Source organism: Macrobrachium nipponense, chromosome 1 (genome assembly GCF_015104395.2).
Source record: "Macrobrachium nipponense isolate FS-2020 chromosome 1, ASM1510439v2, whole genome shotgun sequence".
Lineage (NCBI taxonomy): Eukaryota > Metazoa > Arthropoda > Malacostraca > Decapoda > Palaemonidae > Macrobrachium > Macrobrachium nipponense.
In genome coordinates, this window is record NC_087200.1 from 160,522,557 (window position 1) to 160,544,168 (window position 21,612).

General features: G+C 36.0%; 1 protein-coding gene across 1 annotated transcript in view; it reads left to right on the forward strand.

Annotated features, from left to right (window-relative positions):
- Positions 1-21,612, forward strand: part of LOC135219790 (tyrosine-protein phosphatase Lar-like) — a 1,028,451-nt gene that overhangs the window by 917,566 nt on the left and 89,273 nt on the right. Inside the window, 2 exon segments of the mRNA XM_064256864.1 lie at positions 9,138-9,271; positions 9,629-9,834. Coding sequence (XP_064112934.1) covers positions 9,138-9,271; positions 9,629-9,834 — 340 coding nt within the window.

Consider the following 21,612-nt stretch of genomic DNA (forward strand, 5'->3'; position numbering starts at 1 on the left):
TGAGAACTAAAGATGAGAATATTCAATGCAGTAGTACTACCAGTCCTGATGTATGGCTCGTCCACCTGGGCACTGACCAGAACAGAGGAGAAAAGGTTGGATGCTTTTGAGATGAAGCTGCTGAGAAGAATACTTGGCATTAAATGGGATGATTATGTTAGAAATGAAGACATCATGGTGAGATTGAGGCAAAGGCCAGTCAGTACCAGGTTGAAGAGGGGAAGGCTGAAATGGTTTGGACATGTTGAGAGGATTGGAAGAGAATAGAGACCCCAGGAGAGCACTGAGAGCAGTACAAATAGGAAAAGACCGCTGGGTAGACCAAGAACGAGGTGGATAGACATAATTGTCAGGGATCTTGAGGATGAATCCAAAACTTAGAGAAGAAAGCGAGGGAAATGGCGCGGGATAGAGACAGATGGAGAGAAACTGTATCAGCCTTATGCCACTGGCCAGTGGCGGGAAGATAAATCTAAATCTAAATCTCTCTCTCTCTCTCTCTACTACAAAGATGTATGTTTTTTTGTATGATAAATAAATGATTTACTATTTTCAAATATTAATATTAATTTATATAGCAATAATATCAATTCATTAAAGAAAATACCATAGTGAATTAGTAAGATTTTAGCTTATATTTAAAAAATTATGGAAGAATGAAGGAAATCCCAGTCGTTCTTCAAGTAACTTCCAGTAACCTTTTCTCGAGATCCAGGTACTAAAACTGTCAGATATATCAAGTTCTGTGACAGCCATGAGGGGGGAAGAGCTGCAGTGTTGCAATCACGTGTTCATGAGATTCCCCCCCCCCCTCTCTCTCTCTCTCTCTCTCTTCTCTCTCTCTCTCTCCTCTCTCTCTCTCTCTCTCTCATTTACTGAGACTCAAGATTTTTTATGTACTTGTACTATTTGTTTTAATACTTTCAAATAATAATAATAATAACTGTATAATTACAAAAATTCATATGTGATAGTATTTTAAAGAAATACAATACGTACTAATCTATCCATGTCACTTTTAATTAAGGTAACTCTCTCTCTCTCTCTCTCTCTCTCTCTTTTTTGCCACACAAGATAATAATGTGTCATAGTGGTAACTCCCTCCTCTCTTTCGCTGGAAGCGTTATAAGTATTTTTTGAGAGAAACAGAGAGATAAACACTCTCTCTCTCTCTCTGTTTTACGAGATGAAAGAATTTTTATGGTACTAGTATGTAAAATGTTTATTGATAATTTCAGTTATTTAATAATAATAATAATAATAATAATAATAATAATAATAATAATAATAATAATAATAAACTTTAATTACAAAATTCATAATGGTCATATTTTAAAGAGATGAAAATGACTTTCCATTTCACTTGTAAGGATAATTCCTCTTTCTTACTAAGATGAGAGAATTTTTATGGTAGATGCACGTGTTTATTATATTTTCAAATATAATAATAATTAATAATCATAGAAGTCGTAATATACGATAAAACTAATTCAAAAGAAAATTCTTCCCTTCATCTTTTTCTGTATCAATTCCCACCTCATAACTCCAGTGATACTCAGCTTAACAATGCCATACAATGGTCAACGAATTTAATGGTTTTATGTAATCTCTCTCTCTCTCTCTCTCTCTCTCTCTCTCTCTCTCTCTCTCTCTCTCTCTCTCTCTCTCTCTCATGTATTTTAATGAAAATAAACAGGAATTTGTGAATACACAGTGTTGCACATGAAAAAAGTAAATTAGTGATAATTTTAGAGATACGGCCCTAAGAAAAATTGCAAATTAGTGATATTTTCCCTCTGTGGACATGTTTTCAAGAACGTCGTTCCGGCTTACGACGATTTTCGGGTTTACGACGCGTCTTTAAGAACGGAACCCCCTAACCCCCGTCGTAACCCGGGGACTGCTGTATATATAGTTATATATATATATATATATATATATATATAGTATATATATATATATGTATATAGATATATATATATAATGTATATATATATATTCTATATATTATATATCTTATATATTCATAATTACTATATAATCCTTGAATGTAAAGTGGCGCACTAAGTAGGGATGAGCAAAGTAGTTCAAGGTGTTGCACTGAAATTTTGAAAGGTTTTGCTGGAAAATTACTTTACAGGCAGTCCTTGCTTATTGACAGCATCGGTAAGCTGCATTCTGGTTTTACGGCGCTTGGCCAACAATGTGTGTGTGTATTTATATATATATATACATTGGACTCCCATATTCACCTTCTCAAGATTCACAGCCTCATGTCTTCATGGGTTTCTCTATGGAAAATGGAACTATTTGTGATATTTTTCATACATAAATATTCACTAATCACTGTATTTTCATATCAGTTTCATGAATAAATGCATGTTTTGTGATAGATCTATTAAAGTACTCAGGTATAAGCATTTTTAGAGGGTTATTCTTGCATTTGAACTAACAAAATACTCAGTTCCAAGTGTTTTTAGAGTTGTTTTAAGTATTTGTGGATTTTAGCTTTTCACGGGTGTCTGGTACACATCCCCCACAAAAGGTTGGTCCACTGTATGTATATATTATGTATATAATATATATATATATAATTATATATATAATATATATATATATATGGGGTATATATATAATATAATATATATACATATACTATTAGGGAATGGAATTATGGGAAAAAATTAAGTACATGTGTAAAGAAATAATTTATTTGTCCTGATTTAGGTGGCATGTTCAATGATAAAGTGATGATGGACATGCAAAATATTGTAAAAAGAAAACAAGTTTTCTAAGATAATTTCTGTAATCTAAAGGTTAGTTGCAGGACTTATCTTTTATTTTCTACTTTTTATGACACTATTTAAAAGAAATATAGGACTTTCGTGGCTTTTTCTTTTGGTTGGTGTCTTAAATCAAAGGAGTTAAGGGTCATGTTCTTAACAACTGTTATGAACATGACATCTGAATTTTAAGTGTTTCTTGACTGTACAATATCTCAAAATTTTGATGGATCAGTGCAGAATGCATGATGGTAAAAAATCGAAATGGAAATTCAGTTTTTCCACATACCCATACCATTAAAAAAGAATTAATTTTTGAAATTTATGTCAAATTACAATAATTAACGTGTCAATCCATGACACTACTGCTTTATCCTTTTCTATCTGTCAAAATAAACTTTGTATTTTCAAGCACAGCACACAGGTCTTATTCATAGTTTTACTACTGTAATTTGATAATAATGAAAATATTCCAGGAAATTACCAATTTGATTTTTGTTTGGATTTGGTTAATTTGGACTTTTGTTATTTATAAATGTTTTACTGTCTAATCTTTGCAGTAGCCTGAAGAATTTTAACAGTACTTTTGCTACTTACTTCAAATACTGTGATAGTTTTCCTTTCTCGTAAACCCAATTCACCTTTGGTAAGTTTTGCTTTACTAATGTATAGGTAAATTCGATATGGATAACTATTAATACTAGGGTGAAGATGCATTGGATGTGAAGTAATATCTGTTTCAGTTCATGTAGATTGTGTCAAGGATTATCCTGCTTCTGAGGAGTTTCCCACTACTATTTGGAAACCCCTTATAATGCCTGTTCTCCAATAATTGGAATGTGGTGTGCACCTTCTAGCTTACATTTACAATTATTTAGGCTGGTTAATACCACTTGTTTAGGTCATAAAAATGATGTGACTCAAGCAAGTATGTGGATTTAGTATAGATATCTATATTTTAAACATGGATATACATATAGATTTGGTCCAACTTACAGGCAAAGTCAATGAAACGTTAGCAATTGTAAACAAGATATAAATATCTAAGTCTCTTCGCTTCTGCGAAAGACTTTTTTTTGTTTCTCCTTACGACTGTCATTCGTAAGTATTTCTGGTTCCTTCCATCTCCTTGTGATATCTTAGTAGAGTGGTTCTTCTTAACTAAAGGAGAGGATTCAAACAGATAAGTTGAACAGATATAACAACTTTATTCTGTAAACCCATCCATCTAAGAGATGCAGATCGGTCGGGAGACCGATATGTTTGAATGCTGGCACGGAACTGCCATTCTAAAGCATCACGTCGATAGCGGAACATTAGCTATCTCAGCGATTCATATAAAAACATACGTAGTCCGCCGGCTCGGAAGTTACAAGTTTCCGGCGTAGGTTAACAGGTCAACCGCTTCCCATGGAAGTTGTTGTGCAAAGTTATCATTAATATAAAATGCTGACAATGTACAGAGCTAAACCAGGCTACTGCAGACAGCGCATAGCGTAATCTAGATCTGCATTGGTCACGTAGGACCCTCCTAATGCCATGACCTCAGGTCATGGGTTTTTATTTACAGATACTGTAATATGAAATAATGTATTTATTACAAATACAGTACACTCTTCAAAGTGTATCAAAAAAATTACCAAGATATTTTACATGCACCCTAGTACCTTAACTCTGTAAATGAATTTATACCTCAACTCTAACAACAAATCTATGCTGTGAAAAATGTTTACATTGGTGCATTAGTAAAAATAAAATTAAACAATTAACTTTCAGTAAAAATGTTGGGGAAAAAAGTAAGGTTTGAAGTAAGCAAACTTATTTTAAATTTATGGACAGGACAGATAATGCTTTTAAAAAAGATAAACATTGGTGCATTAGTAAAAATAAAATTAAACAATTAACTTTCAGTAAAAATGTTGGGGAAAAAAGTAAGGTTTGTAGTAAGCAAACTTATTTTAAATTTATGGACAGGACAGATAATGTTTTTAAAAAAGAATATACAGTCAGTCTTAAAGAATATTTTCAACCCTGTCCATGTAATTAAAATAGGTATAGTACTTTTTGCAGATCTTACTTTTTTCCAACATCTTTACTGTTCAATGGAAGAACCTGCTACAAGTTCATTTATTTTTTTGGATGTCTATAGCTTTTCACTCCTTGCTTGTATTTTTGGATTCTGTCGTGAGTTAATGCAATCCATGTAGAATGCAGCAAATTTTTTTAACACTGGAGAGGGAAAGTTTTTCCAGTTCCTTATGGTTTATTAAAAATGTATTGCAGGACAGCCAATAAAAATTTTTTGGGTGTTCAGTTAAGCACTTAAAAGATTAATGAATCAGAATACCTGGTGCATTCATGTAGATTGATCTGAGGATCAGTACAAATTTATTAAAAGTCATGAAATGTTGTTAGGTTTTTAAGAAGGTACTATATGTGTACCTTGCATGGCTTACTGTAGGCAAACTAAAGACCCTTAGTTAAATTTTTTTGGCTCTATATGCATTGTTTCCTGATTTTTTTTTTCACTTTTCATCTATGCTGTTTTAGCTGTCCAGCTTTTTACAGTGTCTTTCTCTAATTTTCACTACTTACTTGGAAACAGTCCTTCAGCCCAGCCCATTGAGAGTCAAGTGAAATGTCTCTGTGGTCTGGTTAAACTGAACTATGCTTCCAGATACTACTAATAATGTAAAAATGGTAATTTTAGCAGTAGTGAAGAGTAGTTATGCATGGGGAGATGGACTTTGATAGGAAGTTTCTCATACAGATAAGTGGATGTAATTTTTTACCCTCTGAAGTAAAAATTTTGTGTGAAATACGATTCTCGAATTTTCAAGTATGCATAGCATTAGAATTGCTCAGCAATAATGCAAAATGCAGTTAATCTCAATTAGCTGTATTATTAACTTGTTGGTTCAGTTATGATCCACAAACATTTCAAAATCACACTGTTGAATTCTCTTGACACTTTTGACAATATATTTAGCAATTTTTAACTTTTGATTGTTTAGGTATTTTGTCCGTTTGTTTTATTGTTTTGTTTTGTATGAACATGCCACAGTAAAGCACAAGTACTTTTCTCTAAAGTTACACCAGTATGAGTATCATACCATAAATATTAAGTATACTGAGAGTATACAAAAGTAAAACACTGTTTATCTGGTCTCTGGCTCTGGTTTGGATAGAATTTGCAAAGGCAAATTGACTGGAAGGGTTAAATTGGATATGGTATGAGCAGAATCAATGAAACTCGTCATTAGTTTTATAGGACATTTTTTACATATTGTTCTGTCACAATTCTGACCAGGTCAACATACATATGTTGTAAAGGGAATTTATTGTTTAAAATATGACAAATGATTATGTTCATCTTCAAAATTTAGGAGAAAGTATGCTTTAACTTGAGAAGAGTAGACTGTGTATTTCCATGGAAATCATCACTCTCTTAATGAAATACTCTATGGGAGGTTTGAAGGCATTCATTGCCTCACGAAACACTATATGTAATTGCTACCAATTTGATATTGCTGTGACATGTTGGTGTCATAAGTAAGTGTCTGTTTGAGTTCAACTTTGAAAGTTGAAAGGTCAAGATTTCATTTGTGTCAGTTACCTTATATAAGCAGAATAATCAAAATCGGTGAGCCTTCATCTGTCTGGATATTTTGCAAGCTATGAAATTATATTTGGTGAGGTAGTTGATTACTTGCATCAGTGAAAGATTTAAGGCCAAGATCAGACTTTATTCTTAGTCTCTGCTTATATTACTGGATTGAGTGACTCCAGAAAGTTATTTAGTACAACATTGTTCAGTCCCCATAATATTGCAGTGTTCACTGCATATGCATAAAAGATTTTTGTTTTGGAACCAATGAAGAAGTAGTGTCCTGTATCAGTACGTAATTGATTTTAGTTACTAGTCATTTCAGCGTTAGATTTATAAGTAAGCTGTTTATATTTTTTTCTCTTTCAAATAGTGTTAGAAAAATTTAAAATATCAACATAATCACATGCCCCTGATGTTTGAGGTACGTACTGTATTCAAGAGCATTAACTTTTCATCATTTATGTTATGTTTTTTAGCTTGTAGAGTTGTGGATCTTATACAGTACTACTTTTGTATCTCAAACATTTCATAAAATGAGGCACTTGTAAGGCCTTCTGCAAATACAGTTTTACCTTTAGAACTTAGCATACCAAGTAACTTGCAAAATACAGTTTTAGAAAGCTATTTTTTATGACCTATATGCATTACACAGTGCTATTTTTATACCACAGCTGAGAAGCTGTTGCACACTTGCAATTCTGTGGCTCATCACTTTAATTGGTGATGACCTACCAGGCTAGCATAGTTTAAGACCTTTCTGAGTACCAGGGACAACTAACTATACAAATACTGTACATTCATTTGAGTACATATGTCTGGTGTTCAAGGTGTGTTTAAACCCATAGTCTAAAATATAACCTTTCAAACCACTAAATCCCTTAAACCTACCAATACAGGGTCCTTCCTAGCCTAGTCTTTAACTTCTAGTCAAGAACCTTATCTAAGAATTTAACCTGTCTCATTTAGAAAAAAGTACTATTTCATGATAAATATAAATTTCAATCATACCTAGTTTAGAAAATTGTAGGTTATACTTTATCATGTTGTTTCATAGTGGTGGTTCAAGGACACTTAGTCTTGGCCAGAATCCCCAATTTTGTGATCGATAAACACTCATGATAGACTTCATGCTTACAAGGCATTTTTTGTAATCACAGTGCACTAAGTCTAATCACAAAAATGTATAATGATCACAAAAAATATTCTGAAGGTCAAATAACCAAAACACTAGCGTCGCAAGAAAAAGAATTACATTGAGAACCAGGCAAAGAGCTTAGGAGCTTAGGGTGTTGATTAAGACTGAGAGATCTAGAGTGTGTGGAACAGAAGTTAGTGTGACCAACAAGTTTAGGTAGGGAATAGAAGTCATTCATCTGCTATTTCCTTTTATTTTTTTTTAGGTTACTTTTTGAGATCAGTATATATTTTGTAGTGTTTTTGGTAATTGGTGAAATCCATAATTTTGAGGTTCAGTAATTCAAGGATTTAAACTGAAGACAGCATACTAACTATTCAGCATTGCTTTTTAACTGTAGGAAGTAAGCATTAGTATCAGTAAGACTGATGGCTGTGGATGAATATTGGAACCTTGTGATTAATTGAAGTCTGTGCCAAAGCTTTGTGTTTTTTATGAAGTTTGCTGAAATAAGTATGAGACCACTTACAATGTAGCTCGGTATAGTAGTATGTATAGGGTGTTTATGCTAATTGTTTAGAAATATTGTCAGAGTCCATTAAGTAAATTAGACTGAAAAAATAAAATCAGAAGAGCCCTATGTTAGGGTAAGTAAATTGGAGTTTGAATATGAAAGTAGTGTTATTTTGAGGTTGTAGTTTTTTGTACATACTTTATTTTGTTTAATTTGGCATTGTCATGTTCTACGGGTTTGTGAGAACTCTTCCTACTAGATGCAGGAAACAAGTATGGTCATGTACATGTTGATACTCTTATTAATATTTTTGCCTTTTAGGATGACATATTTAGACCAGTCAAGTTTACACGCTTTAGTTTCATATGATGTCAAATACATATTTTATGGTTACTTTCGAACATTTTAAGTTTGTATGACTTTGATGCCCTGCTTATAAGCTGGCAGTTTTGAGGACTCCATAATAATGAACACTGATGTTTTCATGACTGAGACATACTGTTCATAAGTTAACCAGTATTGAGGACTATATAATATCAAGCATTGATGTGTGTTTTACTTTGTTGATTTATCAGATACAGCAGTGAACACCAAGGTGTTCTGGTGCCAGTGTGTTTCCAGTATTTTTAGACATCTAGCTAAAGCCAAGTGATGTGTGATTCTTTGTTCCTTACATTGTTTTATGGATAAGAACAGTTTGACTATTCTGTTAGATGAAATTTACAAATACAGTAGCATGATAGCAGTGCATAGGTGGATTTAATTTGTATTCTAGTTAGAGATAGAGTAGGTTTGTCCCATCATAAGCTCTTAAGACCTAAGTGTGTTTATTATTTTACATTGGTTAATCATTTACCTTTCACTTGCCCTTCAGAAGGTCTCATTCTGTAATATGGGTAATTATGTGTATTTTGTGTTTATACTCTCTTATTTAGAGAGATTAAGATATATATTAATTGTTCTCAGCTATATATTATTTATAAACAATACTTAGAATAATCTTGTTCATATTCAATTTTAGTATTGATGCACTTTTATTTGCATCAGATTTGTATTCTTGTATGTGTGCTCTAGCTTGTAATTGCCATTTTATAGTTCCTGGTGAACCTCGGGATGTCAAAGTGGATGTAATCAATAGTACTAGCATTGACGTTTCATGGACACCACCTATTGAGAGAGAGAGGCATGGGATCATCAGGGGATACCAGATTCATGTTCAAGAAACTGAGGTATGTACAGTACTTTTTTTCCCATGGTATTTTCATCCTTTTGTATATGTGCAAAACTTGAGTTTTGATTGGCATTTCAAGTTTGACATCTACAGTAACAAAATTGAAGAATCTTTTATGAGGGCAAATACGCTTTATTACATTTTTCATGCATTTTTTTTTTCATCTAGATGACCTTTTTTATGTAATTTTCAAACTGATATTTTTCTTGATATAAATTATTTGAATTGTAATTGTGACTGTTTCTCATGTTGAATTGGCTGTTTTTATGAAATCTATAGACACCAGAAGAACACAGTTCATGATTTATAAGAAGTACAGTAATTCAGTTGAAATAATTTAATATTAATTTTCCAGGGTGCTGCTGTGATGCCCAGTGGATTTATGCCTTACACTGTTCATAATGGTGATGCTACTAAGTATACAGTTGTAGATTTACGTCCAGATACAGAGTATCAGGTTCAGGTTTCCGCTATTACTCGCAAAGGTGATGGCGCCCGATCTGCTGCAGAAACAGTCCGTATGCCAGGAGGTGTTCCAAATAAACCAGTACTTCTTGTTAAGTAAGTGAAGCATTATTATATTTTAGTCCTGTATTACTTGGAAAGGAAGATACTGGTACATATTATAATTCACAGTATTACAGGGTATCATGTTTCTTTTTATCCAATACTAATTTCATTTAGGTTTAAATAGGTCTGCCTCTGCTCATGAGGGTGTTATATTTTTAGAAACCCTACCTGACATCATAAATATTCAATTTTTGATCACGTATGGCCATTGGCCAGCTTACTGTGAATGCGCACAGTCTCTCATCCTGTCCACAGTTGGGCAAATTTTTATAAAGCAAAGCCTCTTGTTTTGAAATTGAATGTTGAATGCTATTTTTACACAGCAGAAAAATTTCACTTAAAGTGTATAATGCTTCTCATCCATTAAGATGGTCGAGTGTGTTAATCACGAAAACACAGTCATATTCTATAGCCAGTACAATATCTCTGCTGCATTTATGCTTACCAAGTATCCTAAGTTTTTTCATTCAGAGGTATTGCTTTGCTCTTCACCTTCTCACCAGAAGCAGGAGACACACATGGGCATTTAGTGGACATGATAGTATGTGAAAACACCAAAAAAAATTTTTGAATGCCAACATTGGGTTACACTCAGTGACAAATACAGGAGTGTATGTACTGTATTGTGTAGGAGTATGTTGTGCTGTTTTATCTACCTACATGTATAAGAAGACCATTTAGCTTCAGACACTTACAGGTAATCTAGAATTTAAACTTGTATGAGGTGAGGTATCTGAGGCTGTATTTGTTCTGTCAGTGAGAACTGGGCTTCGGAGATAACTGGCAAATTTTTTTAAGTTGAAGAGATGACCTAAAAACTGTAAGACCTATGAAAAATTTAATTTTAGTTAACTATATTTTTGGACAGTTAGTTTTTCAGCAAAATATTTTACAGTACTTCACTCATAAAATATTCTTTTATAGGTTTATAAATAATCATGTGAGTTTATTTCATGGCCCTGTCAATCACTAGATTGCTAGTGACCATCAGGAGTGTGTGACAGGTCACTAAATCTTGCCTAAGGTTTGTTATTAGTTACCTATTCAGCAGAGGAGTTTTCTTTGAGGTTACTGTAACCTGATAATAGAAAATAAAAGACTTAGATATTATTGAGGCATAGATAAAGAAATTGTTTTGTTATATGTAAATGAATCATTGCAAACCAGACATTCACAGGATGTGATATACACTAATTAATAATTACTATGTATATATAAATTGAGACAGACACACACAGCCAGGTGACCAAAGTCACTGTCTGCCATTATCTCTAAACCAGGCCATAGCTTGGATCCTGGCCAGTGCTGGAGTACTTATCAATTGTACAGTAATACCCTTTGGGTGTATGTTATTCCCGAGGTATAATGACTTCAAAATTAAATAATGTTTGTGGCTTAATATTTGTGAATATAGATATTAATAATCTATAGAGCATGTACATACTATAGCCAATTAACATAACTAATTTTTAAAAATATGTACATAATTAACTGCCATTATCACACTGCTACTATATTGAAGAATCAGAATACAAAAACGATCTCTCTTTTTCTCTTTCCATCTCTCTCTCTCTCCCTCCCTCTGCCTAAAGCAAAGTGTTAATTATTATTTTTTTCCAACAACTATAAGGAATAGTATTCATGCTCTTGGTACTCTTGACGCTGTCCAAGTAAGGCCCATCCACCATATAGTATCTAGTAAATAGCTCTAGAACATTTCCTGTTGTACATAGAATATTTATGGAAATCCAAGTCAAAAAAGTAATCGTCTCAAACAAAAATGATACTGCATCAACAGCCATCACTATTTTTATTTAAAAGGGTAAAACAGTAAAAGTACACATATGGCAATGATTGATTTTTAATGGTTTTGCTAATCTACTATATAATAATAATAATAGGAGTACTTATTTATTGCAAAGAATGTCAGTTTGTTTGCTATTAAGCCTTCTCAACAGAGTGTATAGGTGAATGGCAAAGCAGCTGACCAAATTTCATTTATTATTCTGAAGTTACAAAGGTGAATGGCATCAGAGGTATATGTGTATATGGTATAAATATACCAAAAATGGGTTTACAAAGAAGGTAGTTGGTTTTTGATTGTATGATCATAGATCATGGCTGCAAGTTTGGATGAGTGACAAAGGCACAGATTGGCAGGCAAGTGCTGGGGGTTCTGTTCACTGGACTGAGCATTCAAGGAGGAGGGCAGCTGTTGCATTATCTCAGGGGCACATCTTGTTCTCCTGATGGTGGCTGGAAGGAGGATGGTCTCCTGAGTATGTAATGTTAACCCTCTTACGCCGATTGGACGTATTAAACGTCGAGTCAAAATGTCTCCCGTATGCCGATTGGACGTATCATACGTCGGCTCAAAAAAGTTTTTTTAAAAATTCGCGGAAAAATACTTATAGGCCTACCAGCCGAAAACTTTTGTATCACGCGTCTTGGGGGATGCTGGGAGTTCACGGATCAAGGCGTTGTTTTGTTTACAATCGCTACGCAGGCGCGCAAGCGCGAATTTCTTTCTTATCGCACTAAAAAGTATCAGTGACACATCTCGGAAATTATTTCGTCACTTTGACATAATTATTGCACCATTTTAAATTATCCTTTACATGAAGTATTATATATGAAAATGTGCGCAATTTCATGTAAAATACAACAAAAAATACTCATGATTGTAGCTTTTATCAGTTTTGAAATATTTTCATATAAATAACGATAAGTGCAAAAATTTCAACCTTCGGTCAACTTTGACTCTACAGAAATGGTCGAGAAACGCAATTGTAAGGTAAAATTCTTATATTATAGTAATATTCAATCATTTGCCTTCATTTTGCAACAAATTGGACGTCTCTAGCACAATATTTCGATTTATGGTGAATTTATGAAAAAACTTTTTCCTTACGTTCGTGCGATAACTCTTCCGATAAATTTTTTCGTGCGATTGTCCTAATGTTTGCACCCTTTTAAATTTGCCGTTACATAAAGTTTTATATATGAAAATGTGCGCAATTTCATGCACAATACAACAAAAAACAACCCATGGTTGTAGCTTTTATCAGTTTCGAAATATTTTCATATAAATAACGTTAAGTGCAAAAATTTCAACTTTCGGTCAACTTTGACTCTACCGAAATGGTCGAAAAAAACAAAACGCAATTGTAAGCTAAAACTCTTATATTCTAGTAATATTCAATCATTTACCTTCATTTTGCAACGACTTGGAAGTCTCTAGCACAATATTTCGATTTATGGTGAATTTATGAAAAAAAAAACATTACGTTCGCGCGGTAACTCTTCCGAAAAAATCAGAATTTTTTTGTGCGATTGTCGAAATGTTTGCACCATTTAAAATTAGCTGTTACATAAAGTTTTATATATGAAAATGTGTGCAATTTCATGTAGAATACAACTAAAAATGATTGAAGGTTGTAGCTTTTCTCTTTTTTCGAAATATTTGCATATAAATCACGATAAATAGAAAAAAAACCACGTTCGGTCAAATTTGACTCTACCGAAATAGTTGAAAAACGTAACTGTAGGCTAAAAATCTTACGGCCTAGTAATATTCCGTCATTTTTCTTCATTTTGAAACAAATTTGAAGTCTCTAAAACAATATTGATTTATGGTGAATTTTTGAAAAATATATTTACCTTCACTCCGCGCGCCGATTCGCGGCCGCAAGTCTCCGAAATACGTACATGGCATTATCCTAATATTTGCTCCTTTTCATATTAGCCTTTTTATAGAGTTTCATATATCAAAATGTGCGCAAATTCATGAAGAATACAATAAAAATAATTGAAGGTTGTGCTTTTTCCATCTTCGAAATATGTGCATATAAAAAAATATATATATTAAAATTTCGACATTCGGTCAAATTTAACTCGTCCGAAATGGTCAAAATCTGCAATTCTAATCTAAAACTCGTACAGTATCGTAATATTCAATCATTTGTCTTAATTTTGAAACAAATTGTAAGTCTCTAGAACATTATTTAGAATTACGGTGAATTTTTTAAAATAACATTTTTTTACGTCCGCTCGTTACGAAGTCGTACATCATTTTGTGATAATATTTTTCTGGTGTTCCTTTTATTGTTTTACTATGTATTATATATCAAAAGGATTGCAATTTAGTGTACAATACAACGAAAAAAAAAGTAACTCGTTAGCTTTGACCGTTTTTTGCACAGCGTGATTTGAATACAATTATCTATGAATTTTTTTTTTTTTCGCTACCATATATCGCATTATTTACATATGATAATTATATTATTTTTCATTTCTGATGATTGCATACTAAACTTCAGGCAATGAAAAAAAAATGAGCCAAAAATGAACTCTTAATCTTCAAAACTAAGCGCGCTGTGATTTTTTGAAAAAAATATTTTTTCGGGTTCCGCGCTCACTCCAAACCGGCGCCGGCATACAGGAGAGGTTTTGATTTATAGGGCTTCGGCGTAAGAGGGTTAAGTGTGGGTTTCCTCTGAAGAATGGTGAGGGCCACTTTGTAGCATGTCATCATCAAGGATTGTGCTATGTTCCCTCATTCAGTTATGGTATACCACCCCTTCATGTAGACAGACAGTGATCCTCTTAGAGAGCAAAGTCGTGTTCATAGCAATGTATGAATGGTGGCATAAATTCTCGAAATACGTATATTATTTAGAAGACTACTCTCCTCTTCATGGGATCGCTGCTTACCATGGGGCTAATCATCATGAGGCATGAGCAGTCCTCTGATCAGTCCTTACAGCAGATTGTAAGGTCAACCATAGCATCTACTTCAGCAAGGGTTACACAAGCCCGAATGATGGGGTTCAGGGATGTCTCATCCTTATTTTACACAGCATCAGTTTGTTAGGAGTTTTATTTTGGCTAAAAGTACTTGAGCACATCATTCAGACACTAGTTGCAAGATGTCAAAGAATGCTGTCGGCAGGTGATACCATTAGACTGTGAAACAGTCTCCCGGAGGATGTTTAATTGGAACCTCAAGAGTTCAGTTCCTCCCTTGTTTTCTTGCTTCTTAGTCATTTTTCTGCCATCTCTTTCAGTTTACTCAAGTCAGATCTCATCACCATGATTTGCTTTTCCGGGTGCCTTTTCCAAGGCTGTTGCTGTTTTGGTTTTTGTTGGGTTGGTTGTGCTGGTGGTGTTGGTGTTCATATTCCCAACGAGCTCTGATACTAGTCTTGCTCCTTATTTGTTTCTGTGATACTGGTGGTGTGAATTACTCTCATTATTTCATTGACCTCACTTGTTTTTTCCCTTAATTTCTTTGTGTTGTAGGCTTTCATGGAGGGGATCTTTGTTCTCTCTGTATCTGGCTTCATCCACTGTTTGATCTTTTCTACCCATTTCATCCTCTGTTGCTTCGTCAGTGTTTCTTCGTGTTTCGTTGTTTTATAGCTCATCATCCCCCATCTCATTTCGTGTTCTTGTAATTAGTTGCTGAATTATTATTTTTTTTTTTTTTTTTGCTCTATCACAGTCTCTAATTCGACTGGGTGGTATTTATAGTGTGGGGTTCCGGGTTGCATCCTGCCACCTTAGGAGTCCATAACTATATGCGCCATTTCTAGGATCACATTCTTCTGCATGAGTCCTGGAGCTACTTCAGTGTTCCTATGATTATGGGTACAATTGCCACTGGTATATCCCATATCCTTCTTATTTCTATTTTCAGGTCTTGATACTTATCCATTTTTTTCCTTTCTTTCTCTTCAACTCTGGTGTCCCATGATATTGCGACATCAATGAGTGATAATTGCTTCTTGATTTTGTCAATCAACGTCACATCTGGTCTATTTGCACGTATCGCCCTATATTTTCTGATACCTAGTCCCAGAGGATCTTTGCCTGATCGTTTTCTATCACTCCTTCAGGGTGGTGTTTGTACCACTTATTACTTCAAGGTAGCTGGTGTTTCTTGCACAGGCTCCAGTGGAGGGCTTTTGCTACTGAATCATGTCTCTTTTTGTACTGGTTCTGTGCAAGTGCCAGACATTCGCTTGCTATGTGGTTTATGGTTTCATTTTTCGTATTGCACTTCCTACATATAGGAGAGGTTTTATTTGCATCTATCGTTCTTTGGACATATCTGGTTCTTAGGGCTTGATCTTGTGCCGCTGTTATCATTCCTTCAGTCTCCTTCTTGAGCTCTCCCCTCAGTAGCCATTACCACATGTCATCGCTGGCTAGTTCTTTAGTCTGTCTCATGTATTGTCCATGCATTGGTTTGTTATGCCATTCCTTTGTTCTGCTTGTTTCTCCTGTCTGTATATTTCTGGGTCTTCGTCTACTTTTATCAGTCCTTCTTCCCATGCACTCTTGAGCCACTCGTCTTCACTGGTCTTCATATATTGCCCTAGTGCTCTGTTCTCTATGTTGACACAGTCCTCTATGCTTAGTAGTCCCTCCCTCCTTCCTTTCGTGTTATGTATAGTCTGCCCGTATTTGCTCTTGGGTGTAGTGCTTTGTGTATTGTCATATTATTATTATTATTATTATTTTATTAAAAGTAATGGCTACTTCAGCAGCGTTACACTTGTAGAGATTCTTCTCTATTTTGCGAATAGTGGCTTTTTCCGTGCTACTTAAACAGGCTAGTAGAGCACCTATAGAGGTCATGGTTAAATACAGGGTCAAATTAGGTGTATATATTTGAATTTTACAGATAAACTATGATACCATAGTCATCAAGGTCATTAACAATTTTCTCTCTCTCTCTCTCTCTCTCTCTCTCTCTCTCTCTCTCTCTCCTCTCGTCTCTCTCTCTCTCTCTCTCTCTTCTCCTCCTTTCCTTAAGCGAGCTTTCGTCTGGAGCTGCCAGACATCCTCGGGCTGGGAAGCTGAGGGTGGACTGATCTTGATGCTGTGTCCTTCCTCCTTATATCTGTGGTTGACAGCAAGGGGTCTGCCCCATGCTTGTTTCCTATTTGCTGGTGGCGGTGAGCCTTTAGTTCATTGGTTGCCTGAGGCAGGTCTCAAGCCACTTTCTTCGAGCCAATGGTTGCATTGCAGCATATCCTGCAGCCGCCTGGACCTCCTGAGTGGAGGTGTAACGCTGATGGGCGTTGCACTACACTGTGGGACGTCACGGCTAATTTGATTTTCGGCTGCAGGAGTACCTCGTTCGGGGGCGTTGTCTTCCGTGGAGTTGTCTTGATCGGTGGTCATACTCATAGGGAGGAGAAATTCTTCCTGCGTCGTATAAAACCTACAATGAATACGATGTAGGAAGAATTTCTCCTCCCTATGAATATGAGAAGACCTGCCACCAACAATGACACCACCGATCACAACAACTCCACAGAAGACAACGCCCCCGCACGAGGTACTCCTGCAGCTGATGGAAATCGAATTAGCCGTGACGTCCCACAGCGTAGCGCAATGCCCATAAACGTTACAGCGCCGCTCAGGAGGTCCAGGTGGCTGCAAGATATGCTGCAATGCAACCATTGGCTCGAAGAAAGTGGCTTGAGACCTGGCTCAGGCAACCAATGAAAACGAAGACTCACTGCCACCAGCCAATAGGAAACAAGCATGGGGCAGACCCCCTGCTGTCAACCACAGATATAAGGAGGAAGGACGCCACACCAAGATCAGTCCACCCTCAGCTTCCCAGCCCGAGGATGTCTGGCAGCTCCAGACGAAAGCTCGCTTTAAGAGAGAGAGAGAGAGAGAGAGAGGAGAGAGAAGAGAGAGAGAGAGAGAGAGAGAGAATCATTAATGACTTTGATGACTATGGTATCATAGTTTATCTGTAAAATTCAAATATATACACCTATTTTTTTACCCTGTATTTGACCATGACCTCTATAGGGGCTCTACTATCCTGTTTAAGTAGCTCGGAAAAAGCCGCTATTTGGAAAATAGAGAAGAATCTCTGCAAGTGTAACGCTACTGAAGTAGCCATTACTTTTAATAAAGTATGCTTGAGAGAGGGTTTGCTTCCTAAGCTATTATTATTATTATATTATTATTATTATTATTATTATTATTATTATTATTATTATTATTATTATTATTATTATTATTCAGAAGATGAACCCTATTCATATGGAACAAGCTTACAGATTGCCTATTAGGACTTGAAATTCATTTTAAAAAAGAAATTAAACACAAGCTAAACTTTACTAAGACAGTACAGAAAGAAAAGAGATTTCAGTTACCAGAAAAAAGAAAAAAAATAAATGAACAAATTAAATGAATAAATACCATTAAAATGTAAGTAAATTTAATTAAAAAATTCTTAAACCCACCATCTGTTTGGGCTCCTTTTATGCAACACATTACTACCCACTATAACACGATTTCTTCGGTATTTTAATCAGTTACTTGTACATATTAATGTATTTAATTTATTAATTTGTTTCCATTTTACTCTTTTCTTTTCTTGGTAACTGAATCTCTTCTTTCCTGTATGTGGTTAGTAGTAGCCATTATGTTATTTGTCTTTCAAATGAAATTTCAAAGTCAATGGCACTGTAATGCTTATTCCATACTGAATAGGGTTCATTTTTTTAAATAATAACAATGATGATAATAATAATAATAAATAATAATAATAATAATAATAATAATAATAATAATAATAATAAATAAATAATAATAATAATCAATAATAATAAAGGGATTTTGGACGAAGGAAAAATTTTTTTTTTCTGGGGGAAGAACCTGTGTCGCCCGGTGGAAATATGGTCCTAGTAGCATGCATTTCTATGTATAAATACGATTCTAAAAATATACCAAAGAAAAAAGCTAAATGGAATGCTTGAAAGTTATTACCCTCTAGCCTCGAACACCATCAAGGCGTCGGTTAATAAACAAGCCACTTAAGGGCGCGAGGTAGAGGCCGAACTATCAACAGGTCTTCCTGCCAATTAAGAAGATTCCCTTCCAAAAAGTCCCTCAACAAGGCAACGTGGCCGTAACAAAGGACTATCTTAGCATCTAACCGTTTACCGCTTCCGCTACTACTTAACCCACCCACCACGCCCAGGGCGGCTTCATTTCCTGGGAATACCGCACCCAAGCGGTTGGATGGGCTACAGGGTGGGGATCATAAAAGGAAAAGTAGAGGGACGGGTTTCACCGGGCGACACAGGTCTTCCCCCAGAAATAGATTTTTCCCTTCGGTTCCAAAATCCCGTTTTTCTTTTCTGCAGTTCAACCTGTGTGCGACCGGTTGAAATAGTATCAAGAGAAATTGGCCATACAAGCTTGGAAAAGATACAAAGAGCAAATAAGTAAGGAACAATAAAACTCTTAAACTAAAGTTTCCACTCAAGATTTAAATTTAATAAGCAACAAGCAAAACTTAGCTGTATTCTTAAAAAACATTGGGTTTTTAGTAAACTAGTCATTAAAGTAATAAATTACAATGGTGTTAAGGAGCAGATGGAACCGAACCAATATGACCAGATACATACAAGTATGCTACGGAAATAACAGGTAAGGGAATACAAAAAGGGGTCCAAAAGGGGTCCCAAGCGCTATATACAAGTTCCGGCAACGGAATGGGCAAAGCAAACCAGCCCAGCACCGGGGGGGGGGGGGGGGGAGGTGGGGGGGGGGGGGGGAAGGGGGGGGGGGGAAAGACCTGGTAGGGATTATTGAGCGAGGCAGAATAGGAAGGAGTGAGTATCAAGGGAAAAAAAGCTTAAGTAGAACCTCTAAGCAAGTAGAAAAATAGAGTTTTAAAGGGACTTTGGTCATCTCAGGGAGGTAGGACTTATGCTCCCTGCAGCCAACTGACTTGGAAGGAATTTAAGGGGCCTCAAAATTTCCTTTGAGATACGTGGCGTTTTAAATACTGCCGGAAAGATTTGTCCAACCCTGTATATTTTCTTCAGATCCTCAAAGTTCATAATTGTGTATTAATAGTTTTAATCGAGGTAGCCACTGCTCGGATATCAATTGGCGACATGTGGGTACTGAATGCTAGGATTTGGCATGCTTTAATAAAATAAAGGATTTGTTGTCTAATACCTTTTTAAGGAAATTGTTCCGCCTTTCTCTCTAACATAAAAAGAGGACCTTGAAGGACTTTTCTTTCAGAAGTTCCTGGCCGCGATTAAGATTTCAACGGAGTTGACGACAGGACACAATGAATGCCGTCCTGTTGTAAGGGGAAATTAAATCTTCCCACGGAGCCAACCTGTTTTGGTGGGTTCTTAATTTTCTTGGCCAAGAATTTCCGATCCGGGGATTAGTAGACCACTTTCACCCGACGGAACAGGAAAATCTATGTGGATTTTGGGGGTCTTCTAGAAGAGAAGCCGACAGTTCAGATTTATTCTGGCGCCTGAAAAAGCCCAGGCTCATTTAAGAATTAATGGTTTTCCTGAGGAGGGTTATATATGAGCATGAAATCACTTATCAGTGTCAGAAAGGCTAATTTAATTTAAGTACACTCATTTTAAAAAACCACAGGAAGACTGCATGAGGGCCTGGTCCTACTGGTCTGCAGATGGGCACACCATGCCTCGAGGGATTGAACGAAGAAGTATGAATCTGTCAAATCAATACTAAAGCCAAGGCTGAAAAAATTCTTCCTTTTCCTTAAGGCAGATTTGGTTTGTAGTAATGGTACTAGCCAGGCTAGACCTTTCTTCAAATAGGGTTCTAAAAGAATGGAAATTTGCCCAGATTCGTAGTCATCTTTTGGACAATCTGAGGTTCTTTTTTAGAAAAGATGGGCCAAATTTCTTCTCACTGCAAGAATCATACTGGCTCTGAGTGGTTGACTCTTATTTTATCTGATTCTACTGAAACAGGGTGTTTGTTTAGTGGGATGCGATACTATGCGTCCTTTTTGGGCCGGCCAAACCCTCCATGAAGTCCATAAAGTTAGGGCACTCAGAATTCTTGAGGGAAGCTGACACAGTCCGCGTTTGGTACTAACCTTTGCGTCCAGGTTTTCCCGGACAGGGGATTCCATCTGGGATGGAGATTCAACTTCTTAAGTAGAAGCGGGAACCAGGTTGGCTCTTCGGCCAGTTGTGGTGCAACCCAAACGCTACCTTGTTCCCGCTGAAAGATCTGAGTTTTGTGCAGGACTTTGTCATCAAGAAGGTTTATTACTAGTGGAAATAGGTCAATTTTCTCTGCCAACCGTTATCCGCAATTCAATGGACATGCGCATCAAGTGGCGTGAGTTTAGAGGGTCCAGGTTGGGAGGCCACATTTAAACACGCGAAGTTTTGTGATTGGACCTCCGTGGCGAACAGGTCTACTTGAAGGCCCGGGATTTGATTTGCGAAATCCAACGGAATGAACTTCATGTCCAGGGACCACTTCCGACTCCCAAGGCGGAGTCGTCCTGGAATAGTGGGAGTCTGCGATGAACATTTCTTAACTCCTCTGCCCAAGTGAGTAAGCTGACAGGGTGCCAATGATTTTTTGTTTCGTGCGCTTAAAGCGGAATCGGCCAATTCATCACAACTGATTTACTTTTGCTTATGACCGTGGAGCCTCCCTCTGGTTTGTTATGCAATTGAACTATCACTTGCGCTGTCCGCAGACTGAAACCTTTACAATGACTTTTTGACTGGAGCCAGATACGTTTTAAAGGTCAAGAAAAATGGCCATTGCTTCTAGGACATAGAAGTGGAATTGGCGGAACATCTTCGACCACGTTCCTTGAACTTTCTTGTATTGTGAGTAACCCCCCCCCCCCAACCGCTCAGAGAGGCGTCCTTGTGGACTATCAGAGACGGTGGAGGAAATTGCAGTGGCACCTCTGTCTCTTTT